The 16,688-nt window shown below is 57.1% G+C and overlaps 2 protein-coding genes across 5 annotated transcripts; both read right to left on the minus strand.

The window, feature by feature from the left end:
- Positions 1-1,787: 1,787 nt before the first annotated feature.
- NRN1L (neuritin 1 like) lies at positions 1,788-3,553 on the minus strand. Its single transcript, XM_007198143.2, has 3 exons — positions 3,192-3,553; positions 2,299-2,431; positions 1,788-2,181 (listed from the first exon to the last, which is right to left on the minus strand). Exons 1-3 carry the CDS (start codon positions 3,268-3,270, stop codon positions 1,896-1,898), a joined length of 498 nt encoding a protein of 165 aa, XP_007198205.1. The 5' UTR covers positions 3,271-3,553; the 3' UTR covers positions 1,788-1,895.
- Positions 3,554-3,646: 93 nt separating this feature from the next.
- On the minus strand, positions 3,647-14,918 carry EDC4 (enhancer of mRNA decapping 4). 4 transcript variants are annotated; one of them, XM_057534906.1, is made up of 29 exons: positions 14,636-14,918; positions 12,107-12,263; positions 11,588-11,699; positions 11,189-11,288; positions 10,731-10,920; positions 10,477-10,624; positions 10,283-10,387; positions 9,839-9,948; positions 9,673-9,756; positions 9,485-9,580; positions 9,289-9,391; positions 8,988-9,168; positions 8,821-8,893; positions 8,634-8,725; positions 8,371-8,558; positions 8,178-8,281; positions 7,932-8,085; positions 7,160-7,593; positions 6,970-7,074; positions 6,733-6,885; positions 6,611-6,647; positions 6,301-6,478; positions 6,043-6,198; positions 5,819-5,934; positions 5,569-5,734; positions 5,296-5,482; positions 4,984-5,203; positions 4,431-4,594; positions 3,647-4,198 (listed from the first exon to the last, which is right to left on the minus strand). In XM_057534906.1, exons 1-29 carry the CDS (start codon positions 14,718-14,720, stop codon positions 4,006-4,008), a joined length of 4,191 nt encoding a protein of 1,396 aa, XP_057390889.1. In that variant the 5' UTR covers positions 14,721-14,918; the 3' UTR covers positions 3,647-4,005. The 4 variants fall into 4 exon arrangements, with proteins under 4 accessions (XP_057390889.1, XP_057390888.1, XP_057390887.1 ...); XM_057534905.1 differs by having other exon boundaries at positions 8,371-8,570; XM_057534904.1 differs by having other exon boundaries at positions 6,043-6,478.
- Positions 14,919-16,688: the final 1,770 nt, after the last annotated feature.

The raw sequence follows: 16,688 nt of genomic DNA on the forward strand, positions 1-16,688 counted from the left end.
CAGTGTTATCCGTACAGAGACAGAAGAAAGCCCAGGAGCTGTGTGGACCTGAAGGAGGCTTCTGATTCAGCATGGAGTCAGGGTTAGGGAGGCGGTAGGTGATACTGAACAAGAAGTAGGAGTTCACCAGGAGGAAATGAGGAAGGTTATTCTGAGCACAGAGAATAGATGTACAAAGAATAAAAGGCTGGCCTTTCCTTCTGGAAGATACTGGTGGTCAAAGGGGGTGGATCTGGGTTTTTTTCCTGAACCTTCTCCTTCAGGTGATGTGAGATGGGTAAGGAATGGCTGAGAGAGAAGTGGGGATGAAAATACAGGTGAATGAAGTACAGGAGAAAAGACAGGGCAGAGAGTGAGTTAACTGAGGCATCTTAGCTAACTGGAATGGGAGGGTGTTTGAGAAGCGTTGCTGAAGTAGGGCTCCTACATGATAAAGTAGGGTGGAGGTCTCTGGAGGCACCTGTCACCCTGGAGCCTAATCAAGGGTCCTATCAGGCCTGATTCTGTCCTAGGGCCAACAACCTCCCAGCATGGACTTTAGTGCAAACCTGGCCTGCCAAGTTCTGGACTCCCACCCCTCCTCCCCTCCCAGCTGATTGCCTGGGCCCCTCTTGTAAAGCCCTCTCCAACTCAGCCCCACTTCTCCTCCACCACTTGTAAGTCTTGCATCCTTACCTCCTATCACCCTCTATCATGGTCCTTCTCTGACACCTCCCCTTAACCCAAGGACTGAGTAGGTAGATCACTCCTCTGTGCTACTACAGAGGGGGAGTTGAAGGAGTAGACTGAATAAACTGTCCTTTATATAAACATAGCTGGCTTACATAGGGCCTTATAGACAATGAAAAGGAGTTTACTATCAGGATCAGTTTTTCAATTTAGAAAATGGAGAATAAAGTGGAGGGAGTGAGAGTAGAAGCCAGTGAGGAGGCCATGGCAGTGCCCACACAAGTCGTGAGGTGGTGGCTTGGAAGAGGGTCCTGGCAGGGACAGTAGATGACTGATCAATAGAGGGTCTCACCCTGAGGCCTCCTCCTTCCCTCAGGATTCTGCCCGTTCTGATTCTTGCTCTTTTTCTCCACCATGATGAACTGGGGCTCCTCACACATCACACACTCATCTGTGCTTCCAGAAAGCCTTCTGGGATTGTTCTGACCTCACACTGCACACCTCTTCTCAAAGAACAAGCTTGTGGAGAGCATGAGGCCAGAGGAACCCTCATTGTGACCCCAATTTCTGCAGCTCCAGGTCACCTCAAGTACTTGAATGTAGACTCCAATGGGGGCTCCCCACCTTCTGGAACAGGCTCCCCTCAGATGAATCAGGACCACAGAGAAGGAGAGGAAAGGGTACTTAATCTGAACTGTGTCTTGAAGGCTAAGGTGGTAGTTCAGCAGAGGGAGGAGGAGGTGAGATGGTCAGGAGCCTGGAAACTGGAAAGAACCTGGGGAGGGGGGTGGACTGGCTGAGGGTGGGAGTGGGGACACTCTCTCACCTCACATGGCCCCTAGGGGCCAGGACAGGAGGGGCAGGTAGGGCTAGGAATGCCAGCCCGGGAGAACAGAGAAAGTTGTGCATTCCCGCACATCTTGGGTCACCACCAGCAGTCTTGAAACCTGCTGGCAATGGAAAGCTCTGCATTGCCCCTGGGAAATGAGTGTTTGTGAAGAGAAAGACTGAGTCCCCTATGGTGGCCTTCAGCCCGCCCATCTTGTCCTGGGGAGCAGCTTCTTGAGGCCTCCACCCCAGCCAGGTGGGCCGCAGTGGAAAGAAAGGAAGGAGCTTGGTACAAATATAAATACCTTTAATGAAAGCCGAGCGCTTTCTGAGGAGCCACGACGGCAGCCACCAGGGCAGGGCTGGAGACGGGGGGCGCTGCTACCCGGCCAGACCGGCTAGGCCAGAGGACCCAGGAGGCAGGCGAGCGCCAGAGCAGCCGCCAGCAGAGGGGGCTCGGGGCCCAGAGTGGGTGCTGGCGCTGTCGCCCGCAGCGTCTCCCGGTTGGTCTCTGGGCCCGCCCCGCGCTCCTGAAGGCGCACAGGGGTGCCGCACAGAGTGTGCAAGTTATCTGGGTGTGGGGCCCGGCGAGCTTCTTGCTGTAGTGACTCCCACACGGCGGCGGCCTCCTCGGGACAGCCCAACAGGACTCGCGAGGCACAGGTGTGGAAATCATTCCAAGACCTGTCAAGGGTGTGGGGTTAGGGGAATTAGGTGGGGCAGGGGGCTTTGGAATGGGAGGGAAGAGGTTCAGACCCCAAGGGTGTGGGGTTGGGCTGCTGCCCTCACGCCTGCCCGTACCTGCAGACGCTCTCCAGCTCACCTCCGCGGCCCATGCCGTCCCCCAAGCGGATGAGACACTCGGCAAAGCCCTGGTATATGGTGTCACAGCGGCCTGGGCCCGCTGTGGTTGCTGCCAGGGGAGATACAAGGACTGGGGGTGGGGGTGGAGAATAGTTGATAGGATAAGGCGGTGCGCCCTCACCATCCCCCCCACCCCCGCTGCCAAACCCCAGGGGTTTGTTTACCAGGGAGCGTTCTGGGGATGTGACTCAGCGTGAAAGGGGTGCCCCAGGGAACTAAGGGGCACATCTGGGGACCACCTGCCTCTGCCCCCTTCTAGGCAGACCTGGACAGGATAGGTGGGGATGGGGGAAGGAGAAGCCTCGTTCCAGGGGTTGGCTCTTCTTCCGAGCTTCTGGGTCCCAGGTCAGGTGAGAATGGTCCATATGAAGGAGTATGGACATGGTGAAGGGAGGCAGGGCCCCTGGCAACATCCAGTTTCTCTGCAGCCTAGACAATCTTTGTTTGGCCTTTCCATCCCCTCCCCAGAGACAGGTGTTTTCTGATGGGTAGGGCAGAATAGAGGGGGTTGGGATTCAGGTTCGACCCTAAGAGAGGACCTCAGAGATCCCACGGTTGGTCTGGGAGTCCTGCAAGAGGTCAAGTCTCCCCTTATCAGGATGGGGACTGTGGAATTTGTGGGTTCTTCCCTCCGAAACTAGGGTTCAGTTCCCACCCTCACTTTACATCCTGAAGCCACTGGCACACATTCCCTCCCTGGAGCCCTCTCACCTCCTCTCCACCCTGACTCTCAGCGCTCAGGAAGGCTGTGCCTCAGCTCCCACACAACCTACACCCAGCCTGGGGAGGGGGTGCGCGGACTGGGCTGGGTCCAGCACGCCGGCACTCACCAAGGGGCGGCAGCAGCAGCAGCAACAGCCCCAGTGCACAGGGCGGTTGCCAGCGGTGACAGAAGCGGCAGCACATCATCCCCCCCGGGCTGGGAGCCTAGTGCCAAAGCTAGCAGCTTGGAGTGCAGCCCTTCGGCCCAGCCCCCAGAAGGAGGAACTGTGATTGGATGGGGGGTGAGGGTGGAGCTCAAACCAGCCAGCAGCCCCGCCCCCAGTTCAGATAGGCAAAGGAGAAGGGAGGGACTCCAGAGAGGAGAACCCAGGGGCACGGGGTGGTGCTGAGCTGATCCCAGGGCCCTTGCCTTCCCTCAGAGATGGAGAGCGGAGATCTGGGAAGGCAGTTGGGCAGATGAGGGTGGGTATCCAGGGCCCTGGGGTGGGTTGGCCTAGACAGAGCTCCAGGAGAGGGGGCAGGTAACAAAGGGCAGTTATCAAAGTCATGCCAAAGACATACGAAAAGCACACATTACTCCATTTTATTCCAAAAGCATTTAATTGAATTTCTCAATGTTTCTCAAAAACAAAAAGAACCAAATTGGTGGTAAAAAGGAGCATGGAAAATTCAACTAAAGTGGTGTCATAATCTCAGGGGTCATGCTCCAGGCATGGCAGAGCCCAAGAAGGCACAATACCCACCCTGGGCCCAGCCTAAACCTGCTGGCTACCACAACCTATAGACCATAGCCAGTGCTATCCCCATCAAACACGCCAGAGGTGGGAGCCTGAGCAGGTAAAGGGCAGACATGACCTTGCTTTGGCCTAGGCCTGTCTGCTGACCTTCAGTGCCACCCCATCCTGGGCAAGGCAGACTTAGCTAAGGGAGGCTGGGGGTCATAAGGCCGTGCAGCATGAGGCTGAGACGCCGGGCCGCTTTGCCAAGTGAGTTGTGTGGCTCCGCCTGCAGGAACTGGAAGAGCTTCTGGCGCACCTGGGCCATGACAGAGCCCATGTGGTCCCGAGTGATGGGGTCACTGTGGTCCAGGTGCATCACAGCCTCTTCCAGGTAGCTGGGGGTTTAGGAAAAGAACAGGCTACAGGTGGCCTCCAGCAGAGAGGAGTGCCCCCTGGTGGCAATGAGGCCCAGAGGCTGATAATGGAGGCCTCAAAGCCTGAGATGGGTGGGGGCAGAGGGGATTGGTGGAGAAAATTAAGGAAGGGAGTCAGGCAGAAGTGGGAGTCTCTGCCTTGAACTGCTCCCGCCCTTCACCACAGCCCTAGTCCCTGACTATGCCCACTCACCTGAGCTTGAGGTCAGTTCGAGTGCCAAGGTCAGAGGCCAGTTGCTGGATGAGTGAAAGGAGTACAGGCTGGGAGAGGGGGCAAGGTGGCTGCCCAAAAACCTGGCCTGGGTCCACAGTTTCACACACGTACAGCACCAGGTTCAGGTCGGCAGCTGTCAGGGCCTGAGTAGAGAAAAGAGTTAATAGCTAATGTCAGGATGGAATGCCTGCTTGTCGGCTATGTGGCCTGGGAGAGGATGACCAGAGTAGGGCATCCTGAGGGGGATGCTTTGGGGCCCAGAGAGAGCACTGTAGGGCTGTGTTGTTACTCTAGGGAATCAGGAAAGGTTTCCTGAGAAGGGTGGTTCTGAAACAAGGTAGACTGAGGTAGGAAGAAAGGGATCTAGGGTCCAGACAGAGGGAAAAGCAAGGGAAATGCCCTGGAGGCCAAAGAGAACCAAAGAGTCTGCTGAGGCCAGACCACCCGAAGCCTGATGGGTAGAGTGGAATGTATGATGTGTGGGCCTTGTCAGGAGGCTCCTGACTCTATCTGGGCTTAGTGCCCGGCTTACCTGCTGGAAGGCCTGATTGAGGTGGCCCTGCTGCAGCAGCTGCAGGATATGGGCTTGCTGGGCTTGGCAGTCGAGGTGGGTGGCAGGGACAGGTGTGCCAGCGGCTGAGCGCATGGCCTGCATGATGCTAGAGGTGACGGCAGCCTGCTGCTCCTTGAGTGCCACACTCACCTCACCCTTAACAATGCGCTGCACCTGTGCTAAAATTGCCTCTTGCAGGCTGCAAAGGCAAGTGAGGGAGATGAGGCTAACAGACAGTTGGGTCTGGCCCTTTCCAAACCCACCACCTAGCTCAGTGCCCTGCCCACACACCTGCCCACAGCCACGTGCAGCTGGTGCTGCACCTCAGCCCGAACGCTGCTGGACACGGTAGCCGCCATCTGCTCAGTGGCCCCCTGCAGTGTGCTGACCAGGCCCCGCAGCTGGGCCAGCACGGGCTCCCGCGCCTCCTGTTCTCGTGCCTTTCGGCTCTTCATGTGGCTCTCCAGCTGCTGCAAGTCTGCGAAGTGACCATGGGGGCCATGAGAGGGATGGTAGGGAGAAGATGATAGCCCTTTCCCTCTTGGGGCATATGACCCTACTCACATTCCTGCGTGCCCAGTCGGAAGCTATCATTGATCTGCTGGAACATGGCCTGGCAGCTCTTCTCGAAGGCGGGCAGTACCACGCTCTGGAAGGCTTCACGGTAGGCGGCCTGCATTGGCCCCTGTAACGTGTCTGCAGCTGCTCGGGCAATGGCATCTGTTAAGTTCTGGGGGTGGAAGAAGGGGCTGAGTTGAAAGCTGAGCCCAAGCCCGCCAACCACCAACCTCCCTCATCTTGGGCCCCACAGCACCTTGGACTTCAGCAGCTTGGAGATATTCTCTTTCATGCTACCCTCCACGGCTGTGAGTTTGGTGGCCACTGAGTTGCTCAGTTGGCCTGCCACGGGCTCCAGACTCCTAGATACACCTGGGACAGGGTGAGGAGGGAAAGGTAGAGCCATGAGAGGAAGCTTGACAGGTGGGGGGCCCCACTCCCATCTGGCCCACCCAGAAAAAGTCTCCATGCAAAACTCACATGGAGGAACTGTCTTCTTGATCTCATCCCGTATGCTGCGCTCCAGCCGCCCAGCCACAGCTGAAGATAGTGCTTGGGACAGCTGTTGCGTCAGCTGCTCCTGCAGCTGCCCACCACGCTGCTGTCCCTCGGCCAGTGCCCGCTCCAGTCGCCGCTCTGCATTGTAGCTAAGGAACAGGGCTGCAGCAGGTCCCATATCCCTTCCTGGGCCAAGAATGCTGCTGCCACCCCATGCTGCGCCACTGCCCACAAGGATACGCTCCTGCTCGTGCCGTGACTCTAGGGCACGTTCTACGTGGCCCGTGACAGTGCTCTGCAGGCCTTCAAGTTGGGTGCACAGACGCTGTAGCAGCTCTTCTTGGCTGTGCCGAAGCTGCGCCAGCTCTCTCTGCTGTTGCCAAATTAGTGCTGGCCAGTCCTCAGGGCCCTCTGCCACCTGTCAGGAACACCAACAGTCACATGATGCCCACCCCGCCCATCCCCACACACCAGACCAGGGGAAGGCTTGGACCCTACCCAACCCCTACAGGCAGGAGTCCCAGAAGCAGAAAGGGGTTTGCTCACTCACCTGGTGCTCTGTGAGCCGGGATCCCACGGATGAATTCCTGCCATAGAGGAGAAGCGCCTCAGGCCATGTCAAGCAGGCAGCCTGAAGACCACCCCTCTCCCTGGCCCCAGGACCCCTCCTACCCGTCATCCTTTTTGCCCTTTCGCTTGAGCTTGGGTGAGGCCCGAGGGGATCCTTTGGTCTTCCAGTCCTTGGCAGGAAGACGTGGAGTGGGAACTCTGGTGCCAAAGCCCCCTGCAGCAGAGGCCAGGCTGGCCACCTCGTCATCGTGGTCACTGTGGGAAGGGCAAGGAGAGAAATAGGCACCTACCCACTTGTTGGCCCTCCCTGTGAGAGGAACGGTGCGGGGTGGTGCCTACCTTTGCTCGGCACTGGCGTCCTGACTGTCGTGTTGCTGCAGCAGGTGATAAGGTGGTCGGTGAAAGGCCAGGCTCTTGTGCTTTTCCTGGAGGCCATTCCGGGGGCTGGGGGGACAGGCCAACTCAGCAATGGATGATTCTATCTGAAGCCCCTACCATCAGCACATTTCCCCCCTCCTAAGCTCCTCACCTCTCTGCCAGGCTGCTGCAGGTCTCACGAGTAATGTCTGGTGCCGTAGGCCAGACCTGACTGTCAGGGGCCGTGGCCTCCTGGGTCAAGGCTGCCTCCAGGAGGGAAGGGGTACTATGCCGATCCCCATCCCCAGGGCCTCCATCCAGGCTAAGCTGGGGGCCAAGCTCGGGTCCCGGCCGGGGCCGTGGAGACAGCAGGTGTAGTGCTGAAGCAGCTGAGGCCATACTGTCCGGCTCCAGGCCCTCAGGAGCAGAGGAGCCAAAGCCACGGGACAGTGCCTCAGATGCGATCTCAGGGATATCCTGGGACAGGGCAGTGGAAGCTGAGGAGATAACATCGGGGGAGCGGGTGCGGCTGGGGGAAGCCTGGGGTAGCCCCAGGGGCTCCACTTCCTGAAGCTCCAGGGATAGTGTAGAGGCAGCAGTAGGCACCTGAGGTGGGCCAAAGGTGGGAACTTAGGTGGTGGGAAGTAGGAGTAAAAGGAGTACAGAGACGAAGCACTGGTGTGTGTAGTGATGAGAGATGGGACAATGGGGAAGGGGGAGGAAGGTCAAAAATGGCCGCAGCCCAGGAGGAGAGGAGGTGGGGATGGAAAGGCTGAGGATCTGCCCTCCAGGGACACCGGGGGCTGAAATACCCTCAGGGGAAACATGGACCACCTGAGGAAGAGCAGGACCAGAAGACAGGGTGCTGTGGGAGGAGACTGCCGCCGGCCTTCCCACTCCCATATACCTGCTACACTGCACTTCACACACACCCACACACGCACCTGCCCGGGCCCTTTGGGAGGCAATTTGTCGGCCGGACTTGGGAGCAGGCCAGGCAGGAGGCTACGCGGGCTTGCCTGCAGGCTGCTGCTGCTGCTCATTGTCAGACCGCCATCCAGCTGTAGCTTGGGGCTCAAGGTCAGCTCCTCAGGTGGCCTGGTGGCAGGAAGGATGAAGTGTAAGCAGCCAGAGCCTGGCATCACCTGGCACCAGCCCCTGCCACGCCCTAACTCTGACCCTCATTTCACCTGGGCAAAGAGGGGTCCACGGCCGAAGTACTGCTCATGGCAGACACCGCTGTAAGAGAGGAACTGCTGCTGCTGCTGCTGCTGCTACTGGGAGATGCAGCGATCTGGGGAGATGCGGAGAACGAGGGCTGTGGCTGTGGGGGGCACTCCCAGGGCCTCCCTCCCTGCGCCCCACACTCCTCCCGCAGCATACCTGCTGCAGGGAGGTACTAGGTGTCATGAAGGCATCAGGTGTCATCAGCTTGGGCTTGGTCTCACTGCTCAGACTGAGGAAGTCGGCAGGTGCAGGCAGCTCCACGATGCGTCGGAGGTCAGGCTGGGAGCCGTGAGTGGCCGATCCCAGGCCCTCAGAAGCCAGTTCTGGTCGAGACTCTCCAAATGCTGTGGGAAAAGCTGCCACTTGAGTCAGATTTCAGACCCCAGTGAGAACCTGCTTTCCTCTCACCCCCAACTCACCAAAGTCCTCATGGGCAGGGTGTGTGGGGAGCGGGGCCACCACGTCAGGGTTCAGCTGTGGTTGGAAACGGATCTGTACATCTTGCAATGCCCTGCAGGGAGAGCAGGGGGAGAATATGAGAGTCAGTGTCAGCAGGGTAGGGAGGGGCACAGACAGGGCACAGGCGGGCCTCCCCAGCACACTCACTTAGTGTGCACACAAAAGAGCTTGATGAGCACACCGGCTGCAGACTCCATGGCACCAACTCCGTGGGTCCCATCTGCAAGGACAATGTGGACGACTAAGCCCCTGGCCCTCTGTGCCTCAGCACTCCCCTACATCCCAACACACATCCCTGACCCTGAGGAGCTCACCAGCCCCTAGGCTGTCATTCTCCTCCTCGGCTGGCAGCACCTCAGTGTGCCGCAGCCGGCAGCGACTCACAACCTGGATACCGAAGCTCAGCACAGGGTGGGTGAGCAGGAACTCAGAGATGGAGCTGAAGCAGGCACGGCCCTCCTCCTGGTTCTGCAGCAGTTCCATCACGTAGAGGACCTGCACAGGAAGCGAGTTCACAGCTGAGCTCAGGGGCTGGGAAGCTGTGGATGTGCCACACACACCCTTGTCCTCCCTGACGCTGTCAGCTCTGCCCAGAGTGTCCCCACTGCAGCCCACCTTCCGTTGCACATCGCTGAGAATCAGGTATTCTGCTGAGAGGTCCAGGCAAACCTTGAGGCTGGGGGGCACACTCACTGAGCTGAAGATATCTGGGGAGAAGCTGGAGGGGGGCGCCACGAGGCAGGATGAATGAGACTGAGAGGGTGGAAGGAACCCAACCCTGCCCCTGCCCAGCCCCACAGCCCCTGCTTACCGAATGGTCTGCAGGCAGGTCCAGGACACCGTGCACCACATCTTCAGCTCCCGATTCTGGTCAGCGCCAGTAATGAGGAACCTCCAGAAAGGGACCCTGCAAAGCAACAAGGCACTGAGTGGCTGGCTGGGCCCCTGCTGGGAGCCCAAAGTCCAGCCCACCACCCGCCTGCCTGCCCACTCACTCACTCAGGATCCTGTTTCTTGTGGTTGTCACAGAACAGGAGGCAGGAGAGGGGCCTCCCATCGTGAGGCTTCCACTCGTGCAAACACCTGCAGGCAGGTATATGAGTGGCCTGAGTGGGTGATCTGATCTCCTACCTGGGGGAGCCCAGGCCCTCAGGCTCCGCCTTACCTTGGCTCATCCTGCCCCTCAATGTAAATCTGCCAGAACTTGACGAAGCCATCATGACTTGCGGTAGCCAGGACAGTCCCATCAGGTGAGAGGGCCCCTTCACTTAGGCACTGGGAAGAACCCAAAAAGCCTTGCTTTGCCACCTGACTAGAGGTGGGAGCAAGTCCTCCTCAGGTGAGGATGGCAGTGAGCTAGGCTGACCCAAAGCGGATCTGCATGTTTGTATGAAAGACAATTAATGGGGGCAGGGTGCTGTAGAGAAGACCAGATCCATGGGGTGCATGGTTAGGTGTGAGCGCTACAGGAGACGGGTCCCTCTGTGCTCCAAGTTCCCATGGCAGAGTGCTAGAAAGCTATCTGGGCAGCTGTGGGAACAGGGAATAGATGAGGGACATAAAGCGGTGGGGAGAGGAGGGCAGGAAAGGCAGTCAGCTGCAGGCTTACTGTGCTGTGGCCTTTTACCACGATGAAGCCCTGCTTGATCTGGCTGACATCCACGGGCCAGGTGCTGTGGTTGGAGCGGAGCATGTCCAGGTCCCATACCTCAGCCTGGCAGGTACAGGGAGGTGAGCGTTCAGCCCATGACTACACCATTGCTACTTGGTCCCCTCCTCTCCCCCCATACCCAGCCCCCTCACCCGGTCCTCATGCAACAGGGCCACCGTTGGGCTGCCCTCCTCACAGCAGTCCTCACTCTCTTCGGGGATGAAGGGGCACCAGATGATCCTGCGGAAGTGGTTCAGTGGAGTGCCCTCTGGCTGTCGGATATGGACCAAGATCTCTTCTCTGAGCAGGGTGTTAAGGGCTAGGCAGGTGGATAATGAGGTATGTCTGGCAGACCCAGCTCCGCCCACTTTTCTTCAGTCCCCCATCCCACCCTGGGAAAGGATACTGAATTTTGCCATTAACCAGGGCCAAGCGCCACACAAACAGGTTGCCTGCCTCATCCAGGCAGGCCAGCTGTGGGGAATTGAGGTGTGCAAAGGCCAGATCAGCCACGCTGCCTGTGAAGCCTTTGAGCAGGGTCCTCTCTGAAGTGCTGACACTGATCACCCGTACCATCGCTGAGCCGTTGTTGGCAGCTAGAATCAGGAGAGCGGTAGGCCATGAATAAGTATCTAGGCCCAGGCAGCAGCAGAGAAGCCCTGCCCTTGCCTGCCTCTCTGCCACTACCAGTCTCAAGCTCTGTTTTCTCACTCGGCTCCAGAAGGCCTGGCAGAGCTGGGACCAGCACAGACAAGCCTTCCATTATACCTCTACGGTCTGAGTGGGCTGAGTGACCGGACAGTAGAGCTGCATCTCTGGGGCTACTAGCAGAACACCTCCCTCCTCCGTACTGTGCCTACTCACCCCGAATAGCATAGGCCAAGAAAGAGTTGGACACAGCAATCAGGTTGCCATAGTAGTATTTCTGCTCCCAGTCATACTTGGCAACGGGCTGGATTTTCACCTGAGAACCAAGAGTGAGGCAGGTCATAGAAGTCGAGGGCTGGGGCAGCTTTCCTGGAGCTGAGGTAGCCCCCAGCATGCCTGGGGACAGTAGAGGCCATATGCGCAGGCCCAGCCACCCATTCACAACTCTTGGGGCCAGATTCCCACAGAGAATGGCAGCCAACCCGGCTTCCTGAGACTGGGATACACTACCTGTCTGTCAGGATAGTCCCCAACGGTACTGGCAGCATGGAATGGGGGAGGGACAGCCTAAGTATGCCCCATCCATTATACATGCCATGATATCCTGGTGCCCACCTTGTTGCTCCCCCGTGCCTTGCTCGAGATGCTAGAGTCACTGCTGGCCACAATCTCCACCTCCTTGGCCAAAATCCCGATGCAGGTGGAACTGTCGTCTCCTAAGAGGCAGCTGTGGGGAGGGGTGCACAGCGTGACTCTTGTCCACCCAAAGTCTCGATAGGCAGGGTTGGGGGGAGAAGATACAGACACTCTGGTGAAAGTGTAAAGTCCCAGATGCCCAACTCTGCCTGGTTCACTGGTCCCCAAACCTACAGCTTCCCTTGCTCACCTCCCTCCTTGGGAATGGCCCTACTTCCATGCTAAACCAGGTGCCCAAACTTCAGATCCAGACCAGGCCCTTGAGCTTGTCGTTGCCCCTCATCCTAGTGCAAACTCAGTGTGGTTAAGTGTTCCACCCCAGGTCATCTAGTGGGGAAGGAGCAGAGGCTGCTGGACCCTCTCCCCTCACCTTATGCCTTTAGTTCACAAATGCCTCAAAGACCCCATCACCACCACTGCCATCTCCCAGACACTCACATGACCTGCTTTTCCTGCAGGTTAATAGGTGGCATGGCTCGGAGACCAGGCTTGTTTGTTGAAGTACCATCACCTGAGCAGAGGGGGTCTGGGACCAGGAGCCCATTGAGATCTCCATTGTAGGCATTAGATGGTCGCTGGCTCTCTGCACTGGGACCTAGAGACAGAAAGGGCCACTCTGATGAAGTTATTCCACCTGCCCACTGGCCTCTCCTCCTGCAGAGCTTCATTCAAGAACCATGAGGTGCTCTAGGAACACTCAACAAAGCTTGTCAGTGGGGAGGAGGGCCCTTTGTTCAACCTTTATTCCATAAACACTGATGGTGAACCCAATGCATGCTAGGACCAAGGATGAGCATGAGGCTCTTCTACCTGGAGGAAGGGTATAAGAATGCTCTGAGTCCAATTAATACTCATGCCTGGGTCAGTACAGAGGGACTCTGTGTACTTGAAGGAGGGCATGGGAAGGGTCAGGACAGACTTTACAGAGGAGGTGCCACCAGAGCCAGCGTGGCTAGAACACACAAACATGGGAAGGATGGAGGGAAAACAAGGCTGCAGAGGTCTTAGGTATGAGGCTGGGGTGCTTAGATTTTCCCTGTGGTAATGAGAGCCACAAAAGTTTTAAATGGGAAAGTGACATGATCTGCTATGGCCAGAGGACTGACTGCTCTAAAGTAGCATGCAGGATAGTTGAGAATCCAGGTGGGAGATACCAGGACCTACACCAAAGTAGTGGAGGGGTTGGAGAAGAGAGGGTGGGCTTCTAAGGCATGGAAAGACATGATAAGATGTGGAAATAAGAAAGAAAGGAGACTGCCTGACACGGAAATGGCTCAGAAGAAGCCACCCTGGAGAAATGGACATGAAGGAGTTGGACAAAGAGTAGAGAAATTATGGGGTAGGGTGTGTAATCAGGAAAGACAGCCTTTCAGTTGTTTACCATTGGCTGTGTTTCAAGCACCCTCATAGGTTCAGACACTACTCCAAAACTCCCAGGTAGCAAGGAGAGTAGGGCCTCATATTCAAGGAATATGACAAGTTTCTAGTCACAAAACAGCCTGCAGTCTCACATGGTCCTCCAGTGAGAGGAGACAAGCAAGGGCTACTTGGCAAACAGGGGAATCAAGTACCCATCAATAAGCAAAGAGTTAAGAGGAAAGACTACAGGCCACCTCACTTGCATCAGAGCCACCTTAGCTGCTCAGGGGTAAGCTGACCACTCTCCCTTCCAGGCAGGCTACCATGAGGACAAACAAACAAGCTACATGTTACCCATGCCAGGCTCTACCAAACCTTTGTGAAGACTAGTCTGCTAGCAGCTAATAAGCATGAGAGGGCCAGGCCAAGCTCATGCGTCCAGGGAGCACACACTCCAGGCCTGGGGAAAAGGGCTTGGTGGTTCCAGGCAGCAGATAGATTTTCTCAGAGATTAGAGGTTAGCTAAACCCAGGAGTGAGCACCAGTGCCTGCTTCCAAAGGGAGCCAGTTTGGGCCTTCCAGCAGGTTTCAGAACAGGGTCTGAGGAAACACCAATTCTCAGCTCTGGCCACTGCACATCCACACCACCATTACCAGCCATTCTCTCAACCACTACAACATTTCACAGGTCCCTGAACCTGCCATGAAACTTTGGTACTTTCACATATGCTATTTCCTCTTTGCAGAATGTCTTTCCTGACACCCAAGCCCCTCTCCATATTACAAGACCTAGCCTAAACACTGCTCTTCTCTCAGATCTGTTCTCAGGCATTCTCCAGCCCCCACCCCACCCACCCTATCCCCATCACAGGGCCAAACACTTATCTCTTTCAATGAGAAGAGCATTATATTACACCTTGTTAGCTCTGTGTCCTAGAAGCTCACTGAGGGCAGGAGCAGCTCTGAGGTACCACTGCAAACCCAAGAAAAGTTTAAACGAATCGACGTAAACTAGGGCTTGCAGATGTTTGTAGCCTAATCCAATCAGGACTGTGCAGTCTGTGATTTGCCTTAATCCCAAAGAGGACACAGAATTGGGGTTGGTCACCTTCCTCCTGAAAATCAGTTTCAGAACCGCATGCCTAGAGTCTGTATTCCAGAAGGAAGGGCAAGTTGCACAGGGAGATCAGCGGCTCTTCAGCACAGCGCCTAGGTCTAGACCCAGAACTCCGCATACAGAGCCCAGACTAGGCCTCTGAACTGTGGCAAAAGGGTAGGGAACCCGGGCCAGTTCCAGGAACACTAGAGACGTTGCGACCAGGACACTTGGTGGGCTCTGCGAACTCAGAGAAGGTGCCTCACCTTCAGCCGAGACGCTGAAGGACGAGGCAGAACGGCCCGGCTCCGGGATGGGGAAGGATCGCACCCAGGGGTCTGCGCCCTTCAGCAAGCACGCTCAGGGATCTGCCGCTCCGACCCTCGTCTGCCCTCACCAGCCGGGAGGATGCAGAGCCGGTCCTGAGTGACCCGAGGGCCATGAGGGTGGCCGAGGCCCGCATCGCCCTTCTGCCCGCTCACCAAGGACCCACCCCCACCGTTCCGGCTCACCCCCCGCGGGCCGGTCCAGCTTGAGGATGTCCCGCAGGTGCTGCGTGGCGTCCTCGATGTCGATGCTCGCGCAGGAGGAGGCCATGGGCCCAGCCGCGGGCGCCCGGGTCCGCGCCGCGTTCGTTCGCCGCCGCCGCGCACCGTCCAGCTGAGCACAGCCCCGCCAGGACCAGACAGTGGGACCAGTCACTACACTCGGTCCAACCTAAGCTCGCAAACCACCGCCCGCGCCGCGTTCCCTGAGCCCCGCCAACCCCACCGACTGCCTCCACTTCCGGCCCGCCCCAGACTCGGCTCCCGGAACCTGAGCGGAGCGGAGAAGAAAGGTTCCGGGCTGGGAGTCGGACGCTTCGCCCCTCCCGGAGCCCGCCCCTATTGCGGTCCCGCCCCTGCGCTAGTAGGGTCTGGGGAGTTCCTCGAGGCTGAGGTAGAGCAAACGTCCACCTACTGGACCGCCCAAAGCGCCCTACTTGCCTCAGGATATCCCGCCCCGTCCATGTCCACTCCCAAAGCATGGGCTCATGGTGGGCCTAGGACCGGGTCAATTTGGTTGCCCAAGCTGAATCCCTCAGATGCCCCAGGAACAAGCTGAATTGGCAGGAGCCTCGGTTTCCCCTTTGGGAAGTGGGTCAGTGTAACCCAAGACCTGAGGGGACCCGTTAAGTCACGGACCCAGGAATTGCAAGGGCAGAGGAGATGGTCCCACCACAAACATCACATTGTTCCCTAATGTCTCCCAGCATCCCCCTGCATGACCTGGCACCCTCAGGCAAAAAGAAAGGAACCATAGTTTACAAACACCTCTTTATTGCAGACATTTCAGGCACAGGTACATGGAAAAGCTGTATTGCAGATTTTATACAGGGTGGTTTAAGAGGCAGCAGGTTTCTACCTCTCTCCCCAACCTCCATCCCCCAAATACACAGCAGCCAAGAAATCAGTCCCACTGAAATCTCCTGAGTATGCTGTCCTTTCAAACAGCACATCATCCAGCCCAGTGCCCAGTGTAGCCAGGCAACCAGTGGGGGTCTGAGGAAGTCCTTGGCTTCCATCCATAGTGCAGGAGGGAAGGGGGCTGTGCAGGTCGGGCAAAGCTGTGGTGCCCTCACCAATCCTAAAACCCCTAACAGGGCATCAGCCCAAGTCCTGGGTTTGGTTCTAGCCTGTGGTTGCTACCTTGCCACCAGTTTTACACCACCAAGGTCTCAGGGCTCAAGGGCTAGATTTGTACTAGGCAAGGCTTGTCCCCAAAACTGAGGAGCAGAAACTGCCCCAACAGCTGAGACTTCCCAGGATTTGAAGATAGTGTGAAGGTGTGTGTGTGTGGTCAGGGAGGGAATTGGAGGAGGCCTAGAGATGCCTTGCAGAGGTCTCAGGGGTGAGAAATCCTAGAACCTAAATCCCTCAAACTCAGAATGCTTTCTTTCATAGTTCTAAATCTATACTCCATCCCAACCAGGCCTGGCTCCATGGGCATTGGAGGCTGGCTGTTCGAGGTACTCCCCTTTGGGTAATGATATCCACAGCAGATGGTACAGCATCAGAGCTGCCCTCTGCTTGGCTTGGGATTTACGGGGCACACTGGATGTGATCCTGACCCTTCTGTGGATAGAACAGGCCCTTCTCCCTCAAACCTCTGCTCATACTTGGTCTTGCTGAGCCCTCAGTTCAGAGGGCCTGAAGCTAATGGGCCATTTTTGCCAAGGCTTTTCCATCTTCAGTGGGGTTCTGGGTCATCTCACATGTCATTAGAGTCTTGACCCTACCCAGTGTAGAGGTCACAGGAGGTGTCAGAACTGACTGCAGAGGCTTCAGCGCAAGGGAAGCTTCAGGTCAGACCTGAGCTCTGCCTGTCTGCAGCTCACTTTCCCAAGACCAGGTGGGCCATGGAGGGAACACTATGCCCTACAAGGCTTCTGAGAGAAGCCAGCTGAGAGTGCTGCTTCAGCGTTTTCTCCTTGCAACAGGTATCGCTGAAGTGGGGTAGAGGTGGGAGGGTGAGACATAAGAGAGCCAATGAGGCAGGGTAGTTACTGATGCCCAGCCAACTATT

Source organism: Balaenoptera acutorostrata, chromosome 19 (genome assembly GCF_949987535.1).
Source record: "Balaenoptera acutorostrata chromosome 19, mBalAcu1.1, whole genome shotgun sequence".
NCBI classification, from domain to species: domain Eukaryota; kingdom Metazoa; phylum Chordata; class Mammalia; order Artiodactyla; family Balaenopteridae; genus Balaenoptera; species Balaenoptera acutorostrata.